General features: G+C 48.7%; 1 protein-coding gene across 1 annotated transcript in view; it reads right to left on the reverse strand.

Annotated features, from left to right (window-relative positions):
* Nucleotides 1-19,562, reverse strand: part of LOC119970922 (mucin-6-like) — a 415,844-nt gene that overhangs the window by 166,703 nt on the left and 229,579 nt on the right. The window contains exon 17 of the mRNA XM_038806032.1: nt 12,377-12,423. Within this exon, the coding sequence (XP_038661960.1) occupies nt 12,377-12,423 (47 nt within the window). The remainder of the gene's footprint in view (nt 1-12,376; nt 12,424-19,562) is intronic.

Genomic DNA, 19,562 nt, shown 5'->3' on the forward strand with positions numbered 1-19,562 from the left:
GGCCTTGACGCTGAGAATGACGCGGCCGGCGGCGCCTAATGACGTCAGCCGCTAATGCGCAGGTTGCCCGTCTCCAACCCGCGCATGCGCGGTTGCCGTCTTCCCCTCCGCTGCCCCGCAAGACGTGGCGGCTTGATCTTGCGGGGCGGTGGAGGGGAAAGAGTGTGTCTCTTTGAGATGCCGGCCCGACGATCGGTGGGCACCGATCGCGGGCCAGTCCCCTCCTGAGCATGGCCGTGGTGCTCGCTCCCCTCTCCGCCCCCCACAGGCCCCATGCTCACCTTTTGCGCTGTGTTCACGCCGGCAGCGACCAGGTGTAGTTGCCGCCGGCGTGAACAGGTCGGGAACGGCAGGCCATTTTGGGGGGAGGTAGGAGAATCGCGGGGGGTGCCAGAGCGATTCAGGGACTCAGAGGCTGGTGATTTTTCAGAGAGTAAATAATCTCCTAACTCCCCAAAGATTGCATACATCAATAGAGCACAAGTCAGGAGAGTCCCTCCCGCGATTCTCCCACCTGGCGTGGGAGCGGAGAATCACGCCCCACATATTCTAGATCTAAATACATCTCTACTACTTTACTCTCATCTACCGCTTCTGTTGCACCAAACGTTGGCCAGCACAAGCTTCCTTTTCAATTTTTGTATTCTTTCATGAGGTATTAATATTGTTGGTGAGGCCAGCATTTATTGCCACCCTAAATGTATTAATTAACTTATTAATGCATTTATTAATTAGGATTGCCTTGATTTTGACCCAATGAAAATATAGGAATGACAATATATGACAGAGTGAATGAATGTTCACTATGTTGGAAGGGGTGTCAATCAATTAGGCTGTTTGACTGGTGCCACATTTCTCATTGCTGTTGGAGCTGCATTCATTTAAGCAAACAAGGAGTATTCCATCACTCTCCTGACTTGTGCTCTATTGATGTATGGAATCTTTGGGGAGTTAGGAGATTATTTACTCTCTGAAAAATCACCAGCCTCTGACCTGCTTTTGTAGGCACAGTATTTATATGGCTGGTCCAGTTAGGTCTCTGGTAAAAGGGAAACCCCAGGTGTTGATATAGCATTCAGCAATAGTAATGTGATTGAATATCAAGGGAAATTAGTTAGATTCTCTCCATTTGGACTTGATCACTGCTTGTGCGGCACAAGTATTACTGATCAGTTATTAGCCCAAATCTGAATTTTGTCTATGTTTTGCTGCATATGGACACAGCAACTTTGTTATTTGAGGTGTGTTTAAAATGCAACTGAATGCTGCAACCATCAGCAGATCATTCCAAATTCTGAGTTTATATTGGAGGGAAGATCATTAATAAAGCAGTTAACAAAACTGGGGATAGGACACTGCTTTGAGAAATTCCTGCAGTAAAGTCCTGAGCTGAAACAATTGAACAACCATGACCCCTTTGTCCAAAGTTGGTCTCCAAATGGAGAGTTCTTCCTCGGATTCCCAATAACTTCAATTTTACTAGATTTCCTTAATGCCATACTGGAGGTGCGGGCTGGGGTAGGGTGCTCTTTCTGAGGGCTGGTGCAGACCCGATGGACCGAATAGCCTCCTTCTGCACTGTAAATTCTATGGTTTTCATGTCATCACAGCTTCACAGCTCCAGGGTCCCAGGTTCGATTCCCGGCTCGGATCACTGTCTGTTTGAAGTCTGCACATTCTCCCTGTGTGTGCATGGGTTTCCTCCGGGTGCTCCGGTTTCTTCCCAAACATGTGCAGGTTAGGTGGACTGGCCATGTTAAATTGCCCTTAGTGTCCAAAATTGCCCTTAATGTTGGGTGGGGTTACTGGGTTATGGGGATAGGGTGGAGGTGTTGACCTTGGGTAGGGTGCTCTCTCCAAGAGCCGGTGCAGACTTGATGGGCCGAATGGCCGCCCTCTGCACTGTAAATTCTATGATTCTACTTCATGACTGGCATTTAGGTCTTTAGTCCATACACTGCAGGGTGCAATGAGATCTGAATCAGATGTAGACCTGGTGGAACCTAAACTGAGCATCGATGAGCTACCATGCTTTATTAAATGTTTTTATATTACACCTTTATTGATAGGTCAATTACCTACCTTATCTTCATCTAATTACTCAATACTTCCTTGGACATTTCAACCTCTCTGTTGAAGACAGAGCTAAACAACCCCACAACCAACACATCAGACCAATTCTCTGTAGTTCTGCACAGTCAGTCATGAAAGGTGGTGGACAAGTAAACAACTAACTCAAGGAGGCGCTGCAGGAATCCCCATGTTTAATGAGGAGTAGCCCAGCACATCAGTTCGAGAGACAAGACTGAAGCATTTGCAGCCAGCTTCACCCAGAACTGCCGAGTGGATGACCTGCCACTCGTTTTTGGATAATTGTATGCTTTTTATTTCCATCACATTTCTCTCATTGGAATATGTCTACTCTGTGTACTCTGAAATACTTTTGCCACTAAACCTCTATTGATCTACCTACCCCCTCAGTGCATTTAGCTAGCTACACTTTACATGCCCTCTTAATTGTCCTTTTGTGGTTGACAGGATGTGACAAGTGGTGTGCCACAGGTTTCAGTGCTGGGTCTCAACTTCTTACAATTTATATAAATAAGTTGGATGAAGGTACTGAAGTTACCGTTGTTAAATTTTCTGTCAAACCTAAGATAGATAGAAATGTCCCCCGACCCCAACGCCTGCCCACACCAGCAGCACCCCCCCCCCCCCCCCCCCCCGGCTGTCGAACAATACATGTCTTCTTGTGTCTTACAGGATTTGCCGGAGACCCCCGCCCCCAGCCAGTGCCAGAGCCATTGCCCCCCAGGCGGCCGAGCACTGACTGGGTGAGCAGTCTGAACACCAGCCCTCCGCCTGAGATTCAGGAGACCCCCGGGTTCGGGTCAGAGGAGGACACTGACTTTCCGTAACAGCTGTCTCCTTCAGCCTCCACCATCTCAGAGACTATCACTTCGGTTGGGCACATTAGTGAGGAGACTCCTGGGAGACTATCTGGTATTGGATGGGGTGTTAGGGGGTGGTGGGCGGCGCACACATTTGGCCGGTGTGTAGAACCAGGAGCCAGGGTGGGTGGTCAGCAAGATGACCACTGAAATGGCGGTCAGTGCCTGGGCACCGCCCCAGTCCTGTGGGGAGTTCCCCTGCTGCTCGGCTCACCCTCACCCCCTCTCCCCCTCCACTGGCCCTGTCAGGGGCCCCCCGCCATAGCCAGCATGGCTGTCTCCGAGCAGCCCGCAGTCACTCCACGCCATTTCCTACCTCCCATTCAGCAGCCAGGATGCCAGGTTCACGATTTTTATAACCACAAGTAAACCACGCCATCCGGAAATTAGGCCACCGTAGGCGCTGAATCGTGGAGGCCCTGGAGCATCGGGCGTCAGGCCATCTAATGATATGCATACTGTACTTTCAGCCGGCGTAGCGAGGGCCACATTTAAGCCATTTTGGGGGTGCCGGGGCATCCCGATTTGGCCTCAAACTGACGTCTACCGCGATTTTGGCATCTGAAGCTACTCTCTGCCCAATTGCGTTTCCCAATTTTGGCGTCGGCTAACGGAGAATCCAGCCCACTGTTCCTCTCTTATATTCTTCTACTCTTCCACCAGTGTTACATCTCAATTCTCTCCAAATTTCCAACACAGCACGTCATTGCTAACAGGCCACAGGCACATATTTCTAAGATGTGGAGATGCCGGCGTTGGACTGGGGTGAGCACAGTAAGAAGTCTTACAACACCAGGTTAAAGTCCAACAGGTTTGTTTCAAACACGAGCTTTCGGAGCACGGCTCCTTCTTCAGGTGAATCACCTGAAGAAGGAGCCGTGCTCCGAAAGCTCGTGTTAGACATATTTCTAACACATAGATGAGTTGATTATATTTTTAATTCATCACGTTTAATTGCATGTTTTAAAAAAACATTGTGGTGATATTCATCACTGTAAATACACAAGGGGTTAATGTAAATACACTACGACTAAGTAAACACTAGAGGGAGTACCAGAGACATCATGATGTGCAGACATACAGCTAATGAACACATAGAATAGGACATGACCAATGGGCAGTCAAGACACCCAGAGGTGACACTACCACAAGGGGGCGTTACACAACCCATATATAAGGACAGGGCACACATGCTCTGTCTCTTTCCACAGGCGACACTTAGAGAGTAGGACTGGGGAAGATCAGAAGCATCACACCCACCATGTGGCTCAGAGCAGAATGGTTAGTTAGACTGAGTTACTATAGCAAGATTAGCAGTAGAGTCGAACTCATAGAGAACTGTGCTTATGGTTCACTAAATCACATTGAACTTACTTCAAAGTCTGGAGTATCTTTTCGTCAAAGCTGCATCGAGTGTTATCCCAGAGTACATAACACAACAAACATAACGCTGACACAAGCACTATAATTCAGGACAATCATAAATTCTAAATTGTTTTTACCATTCCAACAGTATATTTAATTCTGCATATTTTGGAGGGCACAGTAGCTTACCAATTATGTTACCGGACAGTAATCAAGTGAAATGGGCAAATAATCAGGAGAAACGGGGCTCAATTCTCTGCAGGCGGAATGATCCGTTTTGCCGGCAGCCTGGGGGCTTCCCGATGGCGTGGTGCTGCCCCACAATGGGAAACCCCATTGACTAGCTAGCGTGACGGAGCATTCCGCCAGCGGGGTAAAACAGAAATGTTGCGCAAAGGGACAGAGAATCCAGCCCATGATCTCTAATCGCATTAATGCCCGCTGGAAAGTTTAGACCATGAAACTCCAACCCATTTGATTCATCAATGTCCTTCAGGGAAGGAAATTTGCCGTTCTTACAATAGTTGGCCAACATGTGACTCCAGAGTCACAGCAATGTGGTTGACTTTTAACTGCTCTCTGAAAAGCCCAGCAAGTCACTCATCAGACTCAAGAAGGCAGCTCACTACCACTTCCGGAAGTGCACTGACAATGACCAATAAATGCTGGCCCTCTCAGCAATGCCCACACCCCACACACCATGAATAAATTAAAAATGATTAGCTATTATACTCATCTGCCAAAACAATAAAATCAAATTGTTGTGTTATGTACTCTGGGATAGCACAGGCTACAACTGGATGCAGCTTTAACCAAAAGATACTCCAAACCTTGAAGTTAGTTCAATCTGATTTATTGAACCAGTGGCACAGTTAGCACAGTTCTCTATGAGTTTGACTCTCTGCTAACCTAAGTGCGGTTACTCTGTCTGACTGAACCAGACTAGATCTTTTTTTTTTTTTTTTAATAATTTTTATTGAAGAAATTTTTCAAAATACAAACATTTTAACCCCCCCTACATTTACATTTAAATTATAACAAAACAAAGTCAAACCCCCCTACTTAACAAAACAAAAGAGAAAAGTCCCCCCCCCCCCCCTACTCGCGCGTCCTCCCCACCCCCCCCCCCCCCCGCCGGCGAACCGACAGTCAGACCAACTTATCATTTCTAGCAGCGTCCTCGGGCAGGCCTTGCCCGTGCCACCACCGCTACCGTACTTCCTTCGTCTTTGTCCCCCCTCCCCCCCCCCCCCCCCCTCTCCCCCCCTCCCTCCCGCCCTCCCCTCCCCTCCCGGGTTGCTGCTGTCACGACCTCAGTTTCTATCTCTGATCCAAGAGGTCTAGGAAGGGTTGCCATCGCCTGAAAAACCCCTGCACCGACCCTCTCAGGGCGAATTTGATCCTTTCCAATTGGATGAAGTTTGCCATGTCGTTTAACCAGGTGTTAACACTCGGAGGCCTTTCATCCCTCCACTGAATCAGGATCCTCCTCCGAGCCACCAAGGACGCAAAGGCTAATATTCCAGCATCCCTCGCCTCCTGTACCCCCGGTTCCACCCCAACCCCGAAGATCGCAAGTCCCCATCCTGGCTTGACCCTGGACCCCACTACTCTCGACACCGTCCCTGCCACCCCCTTCCAGAACTCCTCCAGTGCCGGACATGCCCAAAACATATGTGCATGATTCGCAGGGCTTCCCGAACATCTAATACACCTGTCTTCACCCCCGAAAAACCGACTCATCCTTGTCCCCGTCATGTGGGCTCTATGCAGTACCTTAAATTGAATGAGACTTAGTCTCGCACATGACGACGACGAGTTGACCCTCTCCAGGGCGTCGCCCATGTCCCGTCCTCTATCTGTTCCCCCAGCTCTAACTCCCACTTATCTTTCAGCTCCACTACTGGTACCTCCTCCGCCTCCTGCATAATCTTATAGATGTCCGAGATCTTCCCCTCCCCGACCCAGACCCCTGATAGCACCCTATCACTCACCCCCCTGTCGGGGAGCGCGGGGAACCCCTCTACCTGTCGTCTGGCAAATGCCTTCACTTGGAGGTACCTGAACGTGTTCCCCGGGGGGAGCCCAAATTTCTCCTCCAGCTCTCCCAAGCTCGCAAACCTCCCCTCTATAAACAAGTCCCTCAGTTGTCTAATACCCGCCCTCTGCCAGCTCTGGAATCCCCCCCTCCTGTATTTCCCGGCGCAAATCTGTGGTTCCCTCTTAGTGGTGCCCCTATCAGACCTCCCACTTCCCCCCTGTGTCGCCTCCACTGCCCCCAGATCTTGAGGGTGGCCGCCACCACCGGGCTCGTGGTATACCTCGTGGGAGGGAGCGGCCATGGTGCCGTTACCAGTGCCCCTAAGCTTATGTTGCCGCAGGACGCCCTCTCCATGCGCTTCCAGGCTGCCCCCTCCCCCTCCATCATCCACTTTCGTACCATCGATGTATTTGCCGCCCAGTAATATCCTGAAAGGTTGGGTAACGCCAGCCCTCCACTATCCCTACTCCGCTCCAAAAAGACCCTTTTAACTCTCGGGGTGCCATGTGCCCACACATACCCCATGATACTACTCGTTACCTTCTTGAAAAAGGCCCTGGGGAGGAAGATGGGCAGACACTGGAACAAAAACAAGAACCTCGGGAGGACCGTCATTTTAACTGACTGCACCCTCCCTGCCAGCGACAGCGGCACCATGTCCCACCTCTTAAACTCCTCCTCCATCTGTTCCACCAGTCTGGAAAAGTTCAACTTGTGGAGGGTCCCCCAGTTCTTTGCCACCTGCACCCCCAAATACCTAAAACTTTTAACTGCTCTTTTGAAGGGGAGCCTCCCAATTCCCTCCCCTTGGTCTCCCGGGTGTATTACAAAGACCTCACTTTTCCCCAGATTTAATTTATACCCCAAAAAGTCCCCGAACTCCGCTAGTATCCCCATTACCTCCGGCATTCCCCCCTCCGGGTCTGCCACATACAACAACAAATCATCCGCATAGAGCGAGACCCGATGTTCCTCCCCTCCCCTTGTCAGCCCTCTCCACCCCCCTGAACCCCTCAGTGCCATCGCCAACGGCTCAATCGCTAATGCAAAGAGTAAGGGGGATAGGGGACATGCCTGCCTAGTACCTCGATGGAGCCCAAAATATTCTGACCTCCTCCCGTCTGTTACCACACTTGCCATCGGAGCTGAATAGAGCAGTTTTACCCACTTGATAAATCCCTCCCCAAACCCAAACCTTTCCAACGTCTCCCACAAGTATTCCCACTCCACCCTGTCAAATGCCTTCTCCGCGTCCAACGCTACCACTATCTCCGCCTCCCCTTCCACTGCTGGCATCATAATCACATTTAACAATCTCCGGACATTTGTGTTAAGTTGGCGTCCCTTCACGAACCCCGTCTGGTCTTCATGGACTACCCCTGGCACACAGTCCTCTATCCTGGTTGCCAGGACCTTTGCTAACAGCTTGGCGTCAACATTCAGGAGGGAGATGGGCCTGTAGGACCCGCACTGGACCGGGTCCTTGTCCCGCTTCAAAATCAAGGAGATCAGGGCCTGCAACATTGTTGGGGGCAGAACCCCCCCCTCGCGCGCCTCATTAAAGGCTCGCACCAGCACTGGACCCACCAAGTCCACAAATTTCCTGTAAAACTCCACCGGGAACCCATCCGGCCCCGGCGCCTTCCCCGCCTGCATCTGGCCTATCCCTTTAATTAGCTCCTGCAGCTCTATCGGCGCCCCCAACCCTTCTACCAGCTCCTCCTGTACCTTTGGGAACCCCAATTTGTCGAGAAAGTTCTTCATTCCCCCTCTCCTCTTCGGCGGTTCAGACCTATACAATTCCCTATAGAAGTCCCTAAAGACCCTATTCACCTCTTGCCCCTTCTGCACTACGTCCCCACCCCTCTCTCTCACTCCCCCAATCTCTCTGGCTGCATCTCGCTTACGAAGCTGGTGTGCCAGCATCCTGCTCGCCTTTTCCCCGTACTCATACGCCGCACCCTGCGCCCTTCTCCACTGCATTTCCGCCTTCCTAGTGGTCAGTAGGTCGAACCTGGCCTGAAAGCTACGCCGCTCCCTTAATAGCCCCTCCTCTGGTGCCGCCGCATATTTCCTATCTACTTCTAGGAGCTCCCCCACCAGCCTCTCCCTTTCCTGCCTCTCCTTCCTCTCTGTGTGCCCTTATGGAGATCAGCTCTCCTCTAATCACTGCTTTCAAGGCCTCCCAGACCGTCCCCACCTGCACCTCACCTGTGTCATTCGTACCCAGATAGTTCTCAATGCCCATTCTCACCCTTCTGCACACGTCTTCGTCCGCCAACAGCCCTACATCCAGGCGCCACAACGGGCGTTGATCCCGCGCCTCCCCCATGTCCACGTCCACCCAATGTGGTGCATGGTCCGATATCGCAATGGCCGAGTACTCCGTGTCCTGCACTCTCGGTATCAGCCCCCTGTTCAATACGAAAAAATCGATCCTGGAGTACACTCTGTGGACGTGGGAGAAAAAAGAATACTCCCTCGCCCTAGGCCTACCAAATCTCCATGGGTCTACCCCTCCCATCTGCTCCATGAACCCCCTTAACACCTCTGCCGCTGCCGGCCTCCTATTCGTCCTGGAACTCGATCTATCCAGCTCAGGGTCTAACACCGTATTAAAGTCCCCTCCCATGATCAGGCCCCCTGCCTCCAGTCCCGGGATGAGGCCCAGCAGGCGCCTCATAAAACCCGCGTCGTCCCAGTTCGGGGCATACACATTTACCAGTACCACATTCTCTCCCTGCAACCTACCCCTCACCATCACATACCTGCCCTCCTTGTCTGCCACCACCTCTGCCGCCACAAACGACACCCTCTTTCCCACCAAAATCGCCACCCCCCGGTTCTTGATATCCAAGCCTGAGTGGAACACCTGTCCCACCCACCCCCTTCTCAGGCGGACCTGATCTGCTACCCTCAAATGAGTCTCCTGCAGCATTGCTACATCAGCCTTCAGTCCCTTCAGGTGTGAGAAGACCCTTGATCTTTTGACCGGCCCATTCAGCCCCCTTACGTTCCACGTGATCAATCGGATCGCAGAGCGACCCGTCCCTACTCCCTGTCGATTAGCCATGTCTTGTCCCTTGCTCGCCCCGGGTCATCCCTCCTTTTCTGACCCGCTTCCCATAGCGATGGCCCCCCCCCCCCCCCCCCCACCCCCCCGGCTCTCCCCCTCTCGTCCCTGGTCTTTCCAGCAGCAACCCGGTGTCCCCCCCCAACCCCCCCCCCCCCTTCCCCCCCCCCTCCCCCCCCCCCCCCCCCCCCCCCTGGCTAGGACCCCTCCTAGCCGCGATGTACCCAACATCGTACTCCCGAGAGTCAGCTGGTCTCCGCTGACCCGGCTGCTCCTGCCACATTCCGACTCCTCCCGGTTCACCCCATCTGCGCCCGTGAAAGATCCCCTTAAAACCCCAGAGAAAGACCCGCATAATCAACCCGCTCCCCCCCGTCCCGTCTCCCCAACTTAACGATATAAATACCCAATGGCAACTAAATACATAAATACTTAACTACATACTTAAATAACAAAATAATTAACTAGCTATCAACTAACAGTGTGCCCAACCATCACCCTCCATCAAACAGTATAAATAACCGCAGATAACCATAACCCGAAAAGAAAAAAAGGAACAAAAAACCCCCCCCCAAGCACCCAAAGGAAAAGGGTAAAAGGGGTAAATAACTAAGGGAAATTGGAAACGGGAAGAAACACCCCATAAGAAGCCAACGACCCACAATAGAGATTTCAACAGTACAAATATACAGAAACACCCAACAACTCGAAACCTTCAAGATATTCAGAAAAGTCAACCGTTCGAGAAAAAACACCCCAAACAATCCACGAAACTGTTACCCAGTTCCGACCTGGCCTGAAAAAGAAAAGGGCCACTTGCTCAATCAAGAGTCCCCAGGCGGCTACGACCGCCGGTGCTCCCAGGTTTTAGTTCGTGTCCAACTTTTCCTCTTGTACAAAGGTCCAGGCCTCCTCTGGGGACTCGAAATAATGATGTTGGTCCTTGTAGGTGACCCACAAGCGCGCCGGCTGCAGCATTCCAAATTTGATCTTTTTCGCGTGTAGCACCGCCTTTGTCCGGTTGTACCGGGCCCGCCGCTTTGCCACCTCCGCACTCCAGTCCTGGTACACCCTTACCGTCGAGTTCTGCCACTTGCTGCTTTTCTCCCTTTTTGCCCACCTCAGGACTTTCTCTCGGTCACTTAGCCGCTGGAACCGCACCAGCACCGCCCTCGGGGGCTCGTTTGCCCTAGGCCTCCTGGCCATGACCCGGTATGCCTCTTCCAATTCCAGGGGCGCCGGACCGGCCCCTTCCCCCATCAGGGAGCTCAACATCTCCGCCACATATCCCGGGAGATCCGACCCCTCCAGGCCTTCTTCCAGGCCCAGGATCCTCAAATTTTTCCTCCTCATCCGAGTGTCCAGCTCCTCGAAGCGGCTCTGCCACTTCATGTGGAGTGCCTCGTGCACCTCCACCTTTGCCCCGATGACTGTGGCCTCCTCCTCCCTCGCGGTCATCTCCTGCTGCAGCTCTTTAATCGACGCCTCTTGGATCGCCTGGGCTCCCACCAACCTGGTGGCCGTCGCGTTCATGGACTCTAAGAGCTCCACTTTCATCTCCGTGAAAAAACGGAGGAGAGCGGCCTGCTGCTCCTCCGCCCATTTCTTCCACTCCTCCGATGCGCCGCCGGCCGCCATTTTGATTTTCTTCCCCCGCTTTTTTTGGGGAGCTGCTGCCGTTTTTCTTGCCGCTCCACTCCGGGTACCGACCATAAAATCGGTCTAGTTCTCCTCAGGGGACCTTCCCCCACCGGGATTCGTCTTTTCAGCACCGTTGGGGCCCTCCAATTGGCCCAAAAACACCTTTGTCGCAGGAGCTTCCAAATGTGCGGCTTAGCTAGTCATAGCCGCAACCGGAAGTTCAACCAGACTAGATCTTAGCCACGTGCTGGAGGTGTGATACTGTAAATACACCCTGACTCACTCTGTAGATGTTCATCAGTGGAAAGAGGCCTCGTGCCTTTTATAGTGAGATACCACCCATGAGTGTCCTGCCTGCTCATTGGTCATGTCCTGTTCTCTGTGAGCTGCCTGTCTGTGCCTGTCTGTATATCATTATCTGCATGTCTACATATCATGACACAAATATTTTTAATCCAATAATTTCACAGGTGTTTCGTAATTATCTTCTCCACTTCCCTCAATACTTGGGCAGGATTCTCTCAGCCCGGGGCTGGGCCAGAGAATCCCCACGACTGGCGCAGAGCGGAAAATCGGCGCCAGCGTGGTTGGTGTGGCGCTGACGCCCGCCCCCCCCCCCCCCCCCCCCCCACCAATTCTCAGCTCGGGATGGGCCGAGCGGCCGTCATAAACACCCGAGTCCTGCCGGCGCTGTTCACACCTGCTCTCAGCCGGCGGGACCTGGGCGTGGAAGGGTCCGGGGTGGCCTATTTGGGGGGGGGGGGGGGGGGGGGAGAGAAGTGGTCTGACCCGCTAGCAGGGCCCACCAACCGGTGGGCCGGCCTCTCTGGCTGTGGGTCTCCTTTCTTCCACGCCGGCCTCTGTAGCCCTGCGCCATGTTGCGTCAGGATCGGCGTGGAGAAGGGAGCCACGGCGCATGTGCACATTGGCGCCGGTGCCACTGTGCATGCGCGGACCCTGTGGCGCCCAGTTCATGCCAGGATCAACAGCTGGAAGCAGCATGGATTGCTTGCGCCGTGCCCCCTGTAGGGGCCAGAATTGCTGATCCTGAGGCGTCTCTCGACGGTATTTCTGATGGCGTCAACACTTTGCCTCAGGATCACAGAATCCCACCCCTTATACCACGCGTTTTTCTATTGTCAGTTTCCTGTATTCAAGCTCCTCATTCTCCCTTGTTTCTCCTAATTTCCCCTTTCCCCCCTATCCTTTAACCTGCTTCACCCCAGACTCTCGTTAATTTCATTGATATTTTTCGAGTTTATAGAAATTAAATTATTAATGAAACCAAACTAATAATGTTCTTACCCTGAGGATCCTGACCACTGCACTTCAGGCTTCCGTTCTCACACACACTGCCAAAACAGAGAAATAACATAAATTTACCTTCATTAACAATTAAGAGGTTTGTTGCAAACATTGATTCAAGATAGAATGTGCAGCAGATAATTCTCATTCACCAAAGAATAAAATTGTAACTGTTGTTGGGGAAATTAATAGATTTAGTAAAAGGAAGCTAGAGCTAACACTACTGACTCACAGTAAGAGCACATGCTACTTAATGCTTATTCAGCCAGTTGACTCTAACACCAATGAACTTTGCACACCTGAAGGCCGCACATCAGTAGCATCAGTTTCTTGGCAAACCTTGCATCCCTCAAGGCCCTGAACTAACAGAATTCCCCAGCTGGATCTTGGGAGTCACATTTGTTTATCATAAGAACAGACACTGAATCAGAGAAAGCTATGGTGAACTATGTACCTGGAACCGAAGATATGTGTTTAATGTGGACAAAATTGGATATTAAACAATGTTATGTGTATGTGATCAACACTATGGGCACGATTCTCCGCTGCCCACGCCAGTTGGGAGAATAGCGGGAGGGCCTCCCGACATTTTTTGTGCCCACCCGCTATTCTCTCCCCCCCCCCCCCCCACGCCCGACCCACGTCACGAATCACCGCTCGCCGTTTTTTACGGCGAGCGGCGATTCTCCGCGACCGATGGGCCGAGCAGCCGGGCCTTTACGCCCATTTTTTCACGGCAGCAAACACACCTGCTTGCTGCCGTCGTGAAATCAGGCGCTGGATACCCGTTTTTTGGGGCGGGTGCACCACCGTTGTGTTAGGGAGGGGACAGGCCCACAATCGGTGCCCACCGATCGTCGGGCCTGCGCCCAAAAGGGACGCACTATTTCCCCTCCGCCGCCCGACAAGATCAAGCTGCCACATCTTGTCGGGCGGCGGTGGAGAAAGGCGGAACCGCGCATGCGCGGGTTCCATCAATGGTGTGATGACGTCACCCGCGCATGCGCGGGTTGGAGCCGGCTCCAACCTGCGCATGCGCGGCTGACGTCATACAGACGCCAGCCGCGCGTCATCTTGGCGCGCGGCCTTAACGACCGTCGTTAAGGCCGCGACGCCGTGATTCCTGGGGTCCCGCTTCTAGCCCCGATGGGGGGGAGGGGGAGTAACCGGGTCCCGGGAACGGGCGTGAACACGGCCAGTTTCACGGCAGCCTTTACGACTCTCCGCATTTGCGGAGAATCTCGCCCAACATAAATATAGTGGAAATCTGTGACTGGTCAGAGTGCTGTTCCAGAGGTCTCTCTGAGATAGTACTTGCCCTAAATGCTTGAATGATGAATGAACAATCTTGAACTGTATCTGAGTATCCTTTAATTAGATCGTAGAAGTCCACTACAACACTGTTGATGTCTATAGTAGGAATAGTAATAAACCTGAGGATTGGGAACATTTTAGAAACCTGAGGACCAAAACATTGATATCGAAAGAGAGAACAGAATATGAATGTAAACTGGCACAAAACAAAAAAGGATTGTAAACATCTCTATAGGTACGGAAAAAGGTAACTTTTCACTGAGACAGTGGGTCTAGTAAAGGCAAAGTGTGAAGTCTCAGGCAAACAACCACTCGGAAGCGATGACTGCTGAGAAGTTTGGTTTTATTCTCCTTACTATACACTCCATCTACTCTCTAAGAGCCGCCCGCGCCCGGCCCACACCTGGGCTGGGGTATTTATATCCCAGCAGCCCTAGGCAAAGGGGGGTAGCCCCACCCCCTTATCTGTGTAAATCATATTCAAGTCAGGTCACAGGGACTCTGATGTTGAAGATCCCTGGGCTTCCTGTCAGGTTATAACACAAAGTCACAGAATCACAGAATTATTCTGGTGCAAGGGCCCATTTGGCCCATCATGCCTGCACCAGTCCTGCAAACGAGCACCATGAGTTATTGCCATTCCCCTGCCTTTTCCCCATAACTGTGCACATTATTTCTAACCACAAAATAATCTAATGATCTCTGGAATGCCTCAATTGAACCTGTCTCTACCAAGCTTAAAGGTAATGCATTCCAGACCCATCCATTTGTTATGCGAGAAAGGTTTTTCTGGAATCACATTTGCTTCTTTTACAAACCACTAAGTCTGTGCCCTCTCATTCTTGATCCTTTTACAAGTGGGTACAGCTTCTCCATATCTAATCTGTCCAACCCTATCATGATATTGCACATCTATCAAATCTCCTCTTAACCTTCTTCTCTCAAAGGAGAACAGTCCCAACCTATGTAATCTATTTTCACAACTGAAGTTTCTTAACCCTGGAACCATTCTAGTAAACCTCTTCTGCACTCTCTCCAATGGGTTCACATCCTTCCAATAGTGTGGTGCCCAGAATTGTGCACAGTATTCCAGCTGAGGTCTAAATTAAGCATAACCTAATTGCTCTTCGACTTTATGTCCCTATTAATAAAGCGCAGAATATTATACATTTTAAGAACTGCACCATCCACTTGTCAGCCACTTTCAATGATCAATGCACATGTACACCCATATCTATTTCCTCCTGCATGCCCTTGAAGAATTTTACTCCTTATTTTATATAATTTCTCATGTACTTCCTACCAAAATGCACATTGACAATTCGCCACATTGAACTTCATCTGTCACCAATCTTCCCACTTCACCAACTTGTTCATCTCCTTTTGAAGTTGTGCACTTCCCTCTTTATAGTTCACAATACTTCCAAGTTTTGTATCATCCATAAACTTTGAAATTGTCCCCATGCACACTAAGATCTAAATCATTGATATATATCAGGAAAAGCAATCCAACCCCTGAGAAACACCACTACAAACCTTCCTCCATCCCCAAAAAATCCATTGATCATTACTCTCTGCTTCCTATTCAACCTATTTTGTTCATGGGCTATTACTTTTCTCACAATTCTGTTGTGTGGCACTGCATTGGATGCCTTCCTAAAGTATACACCACATCAACAACATTACCCTCATCAACCCTTTTGGTTACCTCTTCAAAAAACTCCAGAATGTTAATTAAACATGATTTCCCCTTTAAATCTCCATGCTGGCTCTTCCTAATCAACTCATGTTTTTCCACGTAACTACTAATTTAATTCTGAATAATTGTTTCTAAAAAGATGCCCACTTCAAATGTTAAAATGACTGGTCTGTAATTGCTGAAGCTATCCTTAGAACCTTTTTTGAGGATATATAATGGGGATAAGAGAAATGGCAGAGAAGCTAAATGATTAGTGTGTGTTTGTCCTCATGGAGGAAGATACAAGAAACCCCCCAGAATTAGAGAGACAATGGATGAGGAAAGATGATGAATTGAAGGCTATTAGCATTAGTAATTGGACAAAATAATGGGACAGAAAGTTGTATTGGACAAATTAATGGGACTGAAGGTTGAAAAGTCCTCAGGTTGTGATATTCTACATCCCAGCATGTTGAAAGAGATAACTATGGAGATAGTGGAAGCATTGGTGATCATCTTCCAAAAAATGGATTGGGGACTGGTTAAAAGGCAATGAATATGAGAGTAGGAATAAATGGGTCATTCTTACGTTGAGGCTGTGACTAGTAGGGTATCGCAAAGTTATTCATCAAGGCCCATCTTCTCAACCTTGACCTTCGCCTGAGGTGTGGTGATCCTCAGGTTAATTCACCACCAGTCAGCCTTCCCCCTCAAAGGAGATAGCAGTCTATGGCTATCTGGGATTATGGTGACTTTACCTTTACCTTACCGCAAGGATCAGTACTTGGCTACAACTGTTGGAAATATATACCAGTGGTTTGGATGAGGAAACCAAATGTAACATTTCTAAGTTTGAGGATTTTATAAAAATAGGCGGGAATGTATGTTGTGAGGAAGATGCAAAGCAGCTTCAAGGGAATTTGGACAGACTTGGTGAGTGGGCAAGAACATGGCAGGTGGAATATAATGTGGAAAAATGTAATGTTATCCACTTTGGTAGGAGGAACAGATGGCAAATTGTTACTTAAATGGTGAGGATTTGGAAAGTGCTGATGCACAAAGGGTGTCTTCATTAATAAGTCGCTGAAAGCTAACATGCAGGTGCAGCAAACAATTGGGAAGGCTTACGGTACCTTAGCCTTAAAGGTTTGAGTAATAGAATAGAGAAGTCTTGCTTTAATTGTATAGAGCCTTGGTTTAAACACACCTGATGGTACATCAGCCTTTACTGCAAGACGCTTGAGTACAAGAGTACCAAAGTCTTGCTTCACTTGTATAGCACTCGTTTTAGACCACACCTGAATTAGTGTGTGCAGCTTTGGCTCCCTCACATAAGGAATAATTTTTTGCCACAGACGAGTGCAACAAAAGTTCACCAGACTTGTTCCTGGATGGTGGGACAGTCTGATGGAGAGAGATAACTAGGCCTGTATTCTCTAGAGTTTCGAAGAATGAGAGATGGTCTCAGTTAAACCTACAAAATACTTAGAGACAGATTTGAGGCAGGTTTAATGTTTCCCTTGGTTGGAGAGTTCATAATTTCAAAATAAAGGAGAAGACACTTAGGACCAAGATGAGGATAATTTTTTTTTTCAAAGGATTGGGAATTCTGCATGAGGGCTGTGAAAGCTTAGTTACAGAGTATGATTAAAGCAGAGATTTGTAGATTTCATAAAATGATCTGGGTATAGTGTGAGAAAAAGGCATGATCATTTGGAACAGCGGAGCAGGCTCGATAGGCTGAATAGTCTCCTCCTGCTACTATGTTCCTATGTTATAGAAGAACAGAAAAGGTAGTTCGCACCTGATGGTGGCCTTCCTTTGAAAATCTTATTGATGTTTACAGAAACATTCTGCAAAAAAATCTGAAGGTCTTTCATTGTGCCTTTCATTAATGAAAGTCAAAGCTACCTGTTAAAGTTATGTGCAGCCAATGAAAGACAATCCCCAGTAACATTGCAATTCAATGACAAATTGTCATTTAGCATTGTTCATGGCTGAAGCTCTTTTTAAGCGGTGCAGTTTGAATCCCAAGAAAGACAGATTACCAACCTCAATGGAGGATTCATAAAAAATTGTTATTAAATGAGGAATATCAGTCATAATTCTACGTACCATGTTGATATATTTCTTTTACCTTTTTTGCTATCTATATCTGACCACAGTTCACAACTCACAAACAAGTAACAAAGTACACTATGGGCGCGATTCTCCGGAAATGAATTCCAAATGTGGTAGCGAGTGGGAATTGTCACGGGTTTCCCAGCGCTCGGCCCAGCGAGGCTGCAACTGTTATTCAACGTTAATTGGTCCACTTTACGAGGCCTCAGGGCTTCTCACAGCAAGTGAAGGCTCCCCAACTCATTCACTGGTGTTATGGGCCAGAGTTTCGAGAACCCCAAAGTGTATCATGGAGTTCACCTGACACACAACTTTTAATAGATTGTGGTATGGGGAACACACGGCCCATTCCACAAGTGTGGTACAGCAGAAATGGAAAAGTATTTTTGAAAGCAAAACAATGTTTATTCTATCAACTGAATTTAACATATTTACAACATGCAGTGAACATCTTAGCAACCATCATTTCAAATACAACCCCCAAAGAATACAGCACTAAGTAATTCTTACTTTCCTTTTAACATCCATCAGACTTAAAAACACATTTCAACAGAAAACCATCAGGCTTAACTTCACTACTGAGAGCAGTTACCACGTTGAAATCAGCAAATGGACACTCATAAGCTTGCAGAGATTCATACACATCCTGCTGTGATCGCAGCTGCTCCAAAACTAAAATGAAACCAAACCCACCCTGCAGCAAAGAAGACTAAAGCGAATGCAAAAAGCTGACAGACAGCCCAGCTCCACCAACTCTCTGACATCACTGCAGTAATAAACACCCATTTTTTAAAGGTATTCTCACTACAGATATTTATATGCAACTCCCATTTATAAACAACCATTTCTGAAAGGTACTCTTACATGACACCTCCCCCGAAGAAAAAAAAACTTTCAATGTCAAGATGATTTCATTTTTCACCTTTTCGCTATCCTTTAAGAAATGCACACACTTTTTCGTTTCAAAATACAACACACGCAAACAGGTATTATAATAATATAGTCCATTTTTTTTCCTTCTTCCTCCAACTGAAATCCTTCTGTTCATCACATTTGTTCCAAAGCATTGGCTATCACGTTTTCTCAGCCTACCACAGGTACTATTTTTAAATGAAATGGCTGTAACAATAAACTCCAGCGAAACAGCCTTGCATTGTATTCCAGAATCGCTCCAAAAACGTCAACGGATTATGATCAGTATATATAATGGTGTCCGACGGATTGCTGGTCACATAAATATGAAAATGTTGCAAAGCCAGCACCAAACACAAAGTCTCCTTCTCAATCATTGAATACTTTTTCTGGCGAGAATTTAATTTATTTGAAAAATAACCAATAGGCCGCTCTAGCCCTTTGTCGAAGCACCGCACCTACACCCACATCACTCATCAACAGCCTCTTTGAATGGTTTGGTATAATTTGGAATGGCCAGAACAGTGGTTAACACAGCCTTCAGGCCGTCAAATGCCAGCCAACAATCCGCTGTCCACTGGAATTTGTTATGCATCTTGAGCAAGTCCGTCAGTGGAGCGACCACACTGCTAAAATTCGGTACAAATTTCCGGTAAAATCCACTCATACCAAGAAATCACATTATTTCCCGTCGTGTCGAGGGTATTGGAAACTTCCCAACAACTTTCGTTTTCACATCCCGTGGGACCATTCAACCCTGTCTGATTGTATGGCCAAGGGAAGTGACTTGGGCTTTTCAAAATGCACTTTTGGCTAGGTTTAGCACCAAACCCATCTCCTGAAGTCAATCAAATAACTCCATCAGATGTTTTAAATGTTCTCTCCATGTCTGGCTGAAAATTACCGGATTGTCGATGTATACCATACAATTGGGTAATCCTGCAAATACTCTGTTTGTTAACCATTGAAATGTGGCTGGGGCGTTTTTCATGCCAACTGGCATAACCTTGAATTGGTATATACTATCTGGAGTCACAAAAGCTGACTTTATCCGAAAGCGCCCTTTCGGATAAAGGTACCTGCCAGTAACCTTTAAATAAATCCAGTTTGGAAATAAAAGCTGATTGTTCCACTTTCTCAATGCAATCCTCCAAACGTAGG

Source organism: Scyliorhinus canicula, chromosome 9, assembly GCF_902713615.1.
Source record: "Scyliorhinus canicula chromosome 9, sScyCan1.1, whole genome shotgun sequence".
Taxonomy (NCBI): Eukaryota; Metazoa; Chordata; class Chondrichthyes; order Carcharhiniformes; family Scyliorhinidae; genus Scyliorhinus; species Scyliorhinus canicula.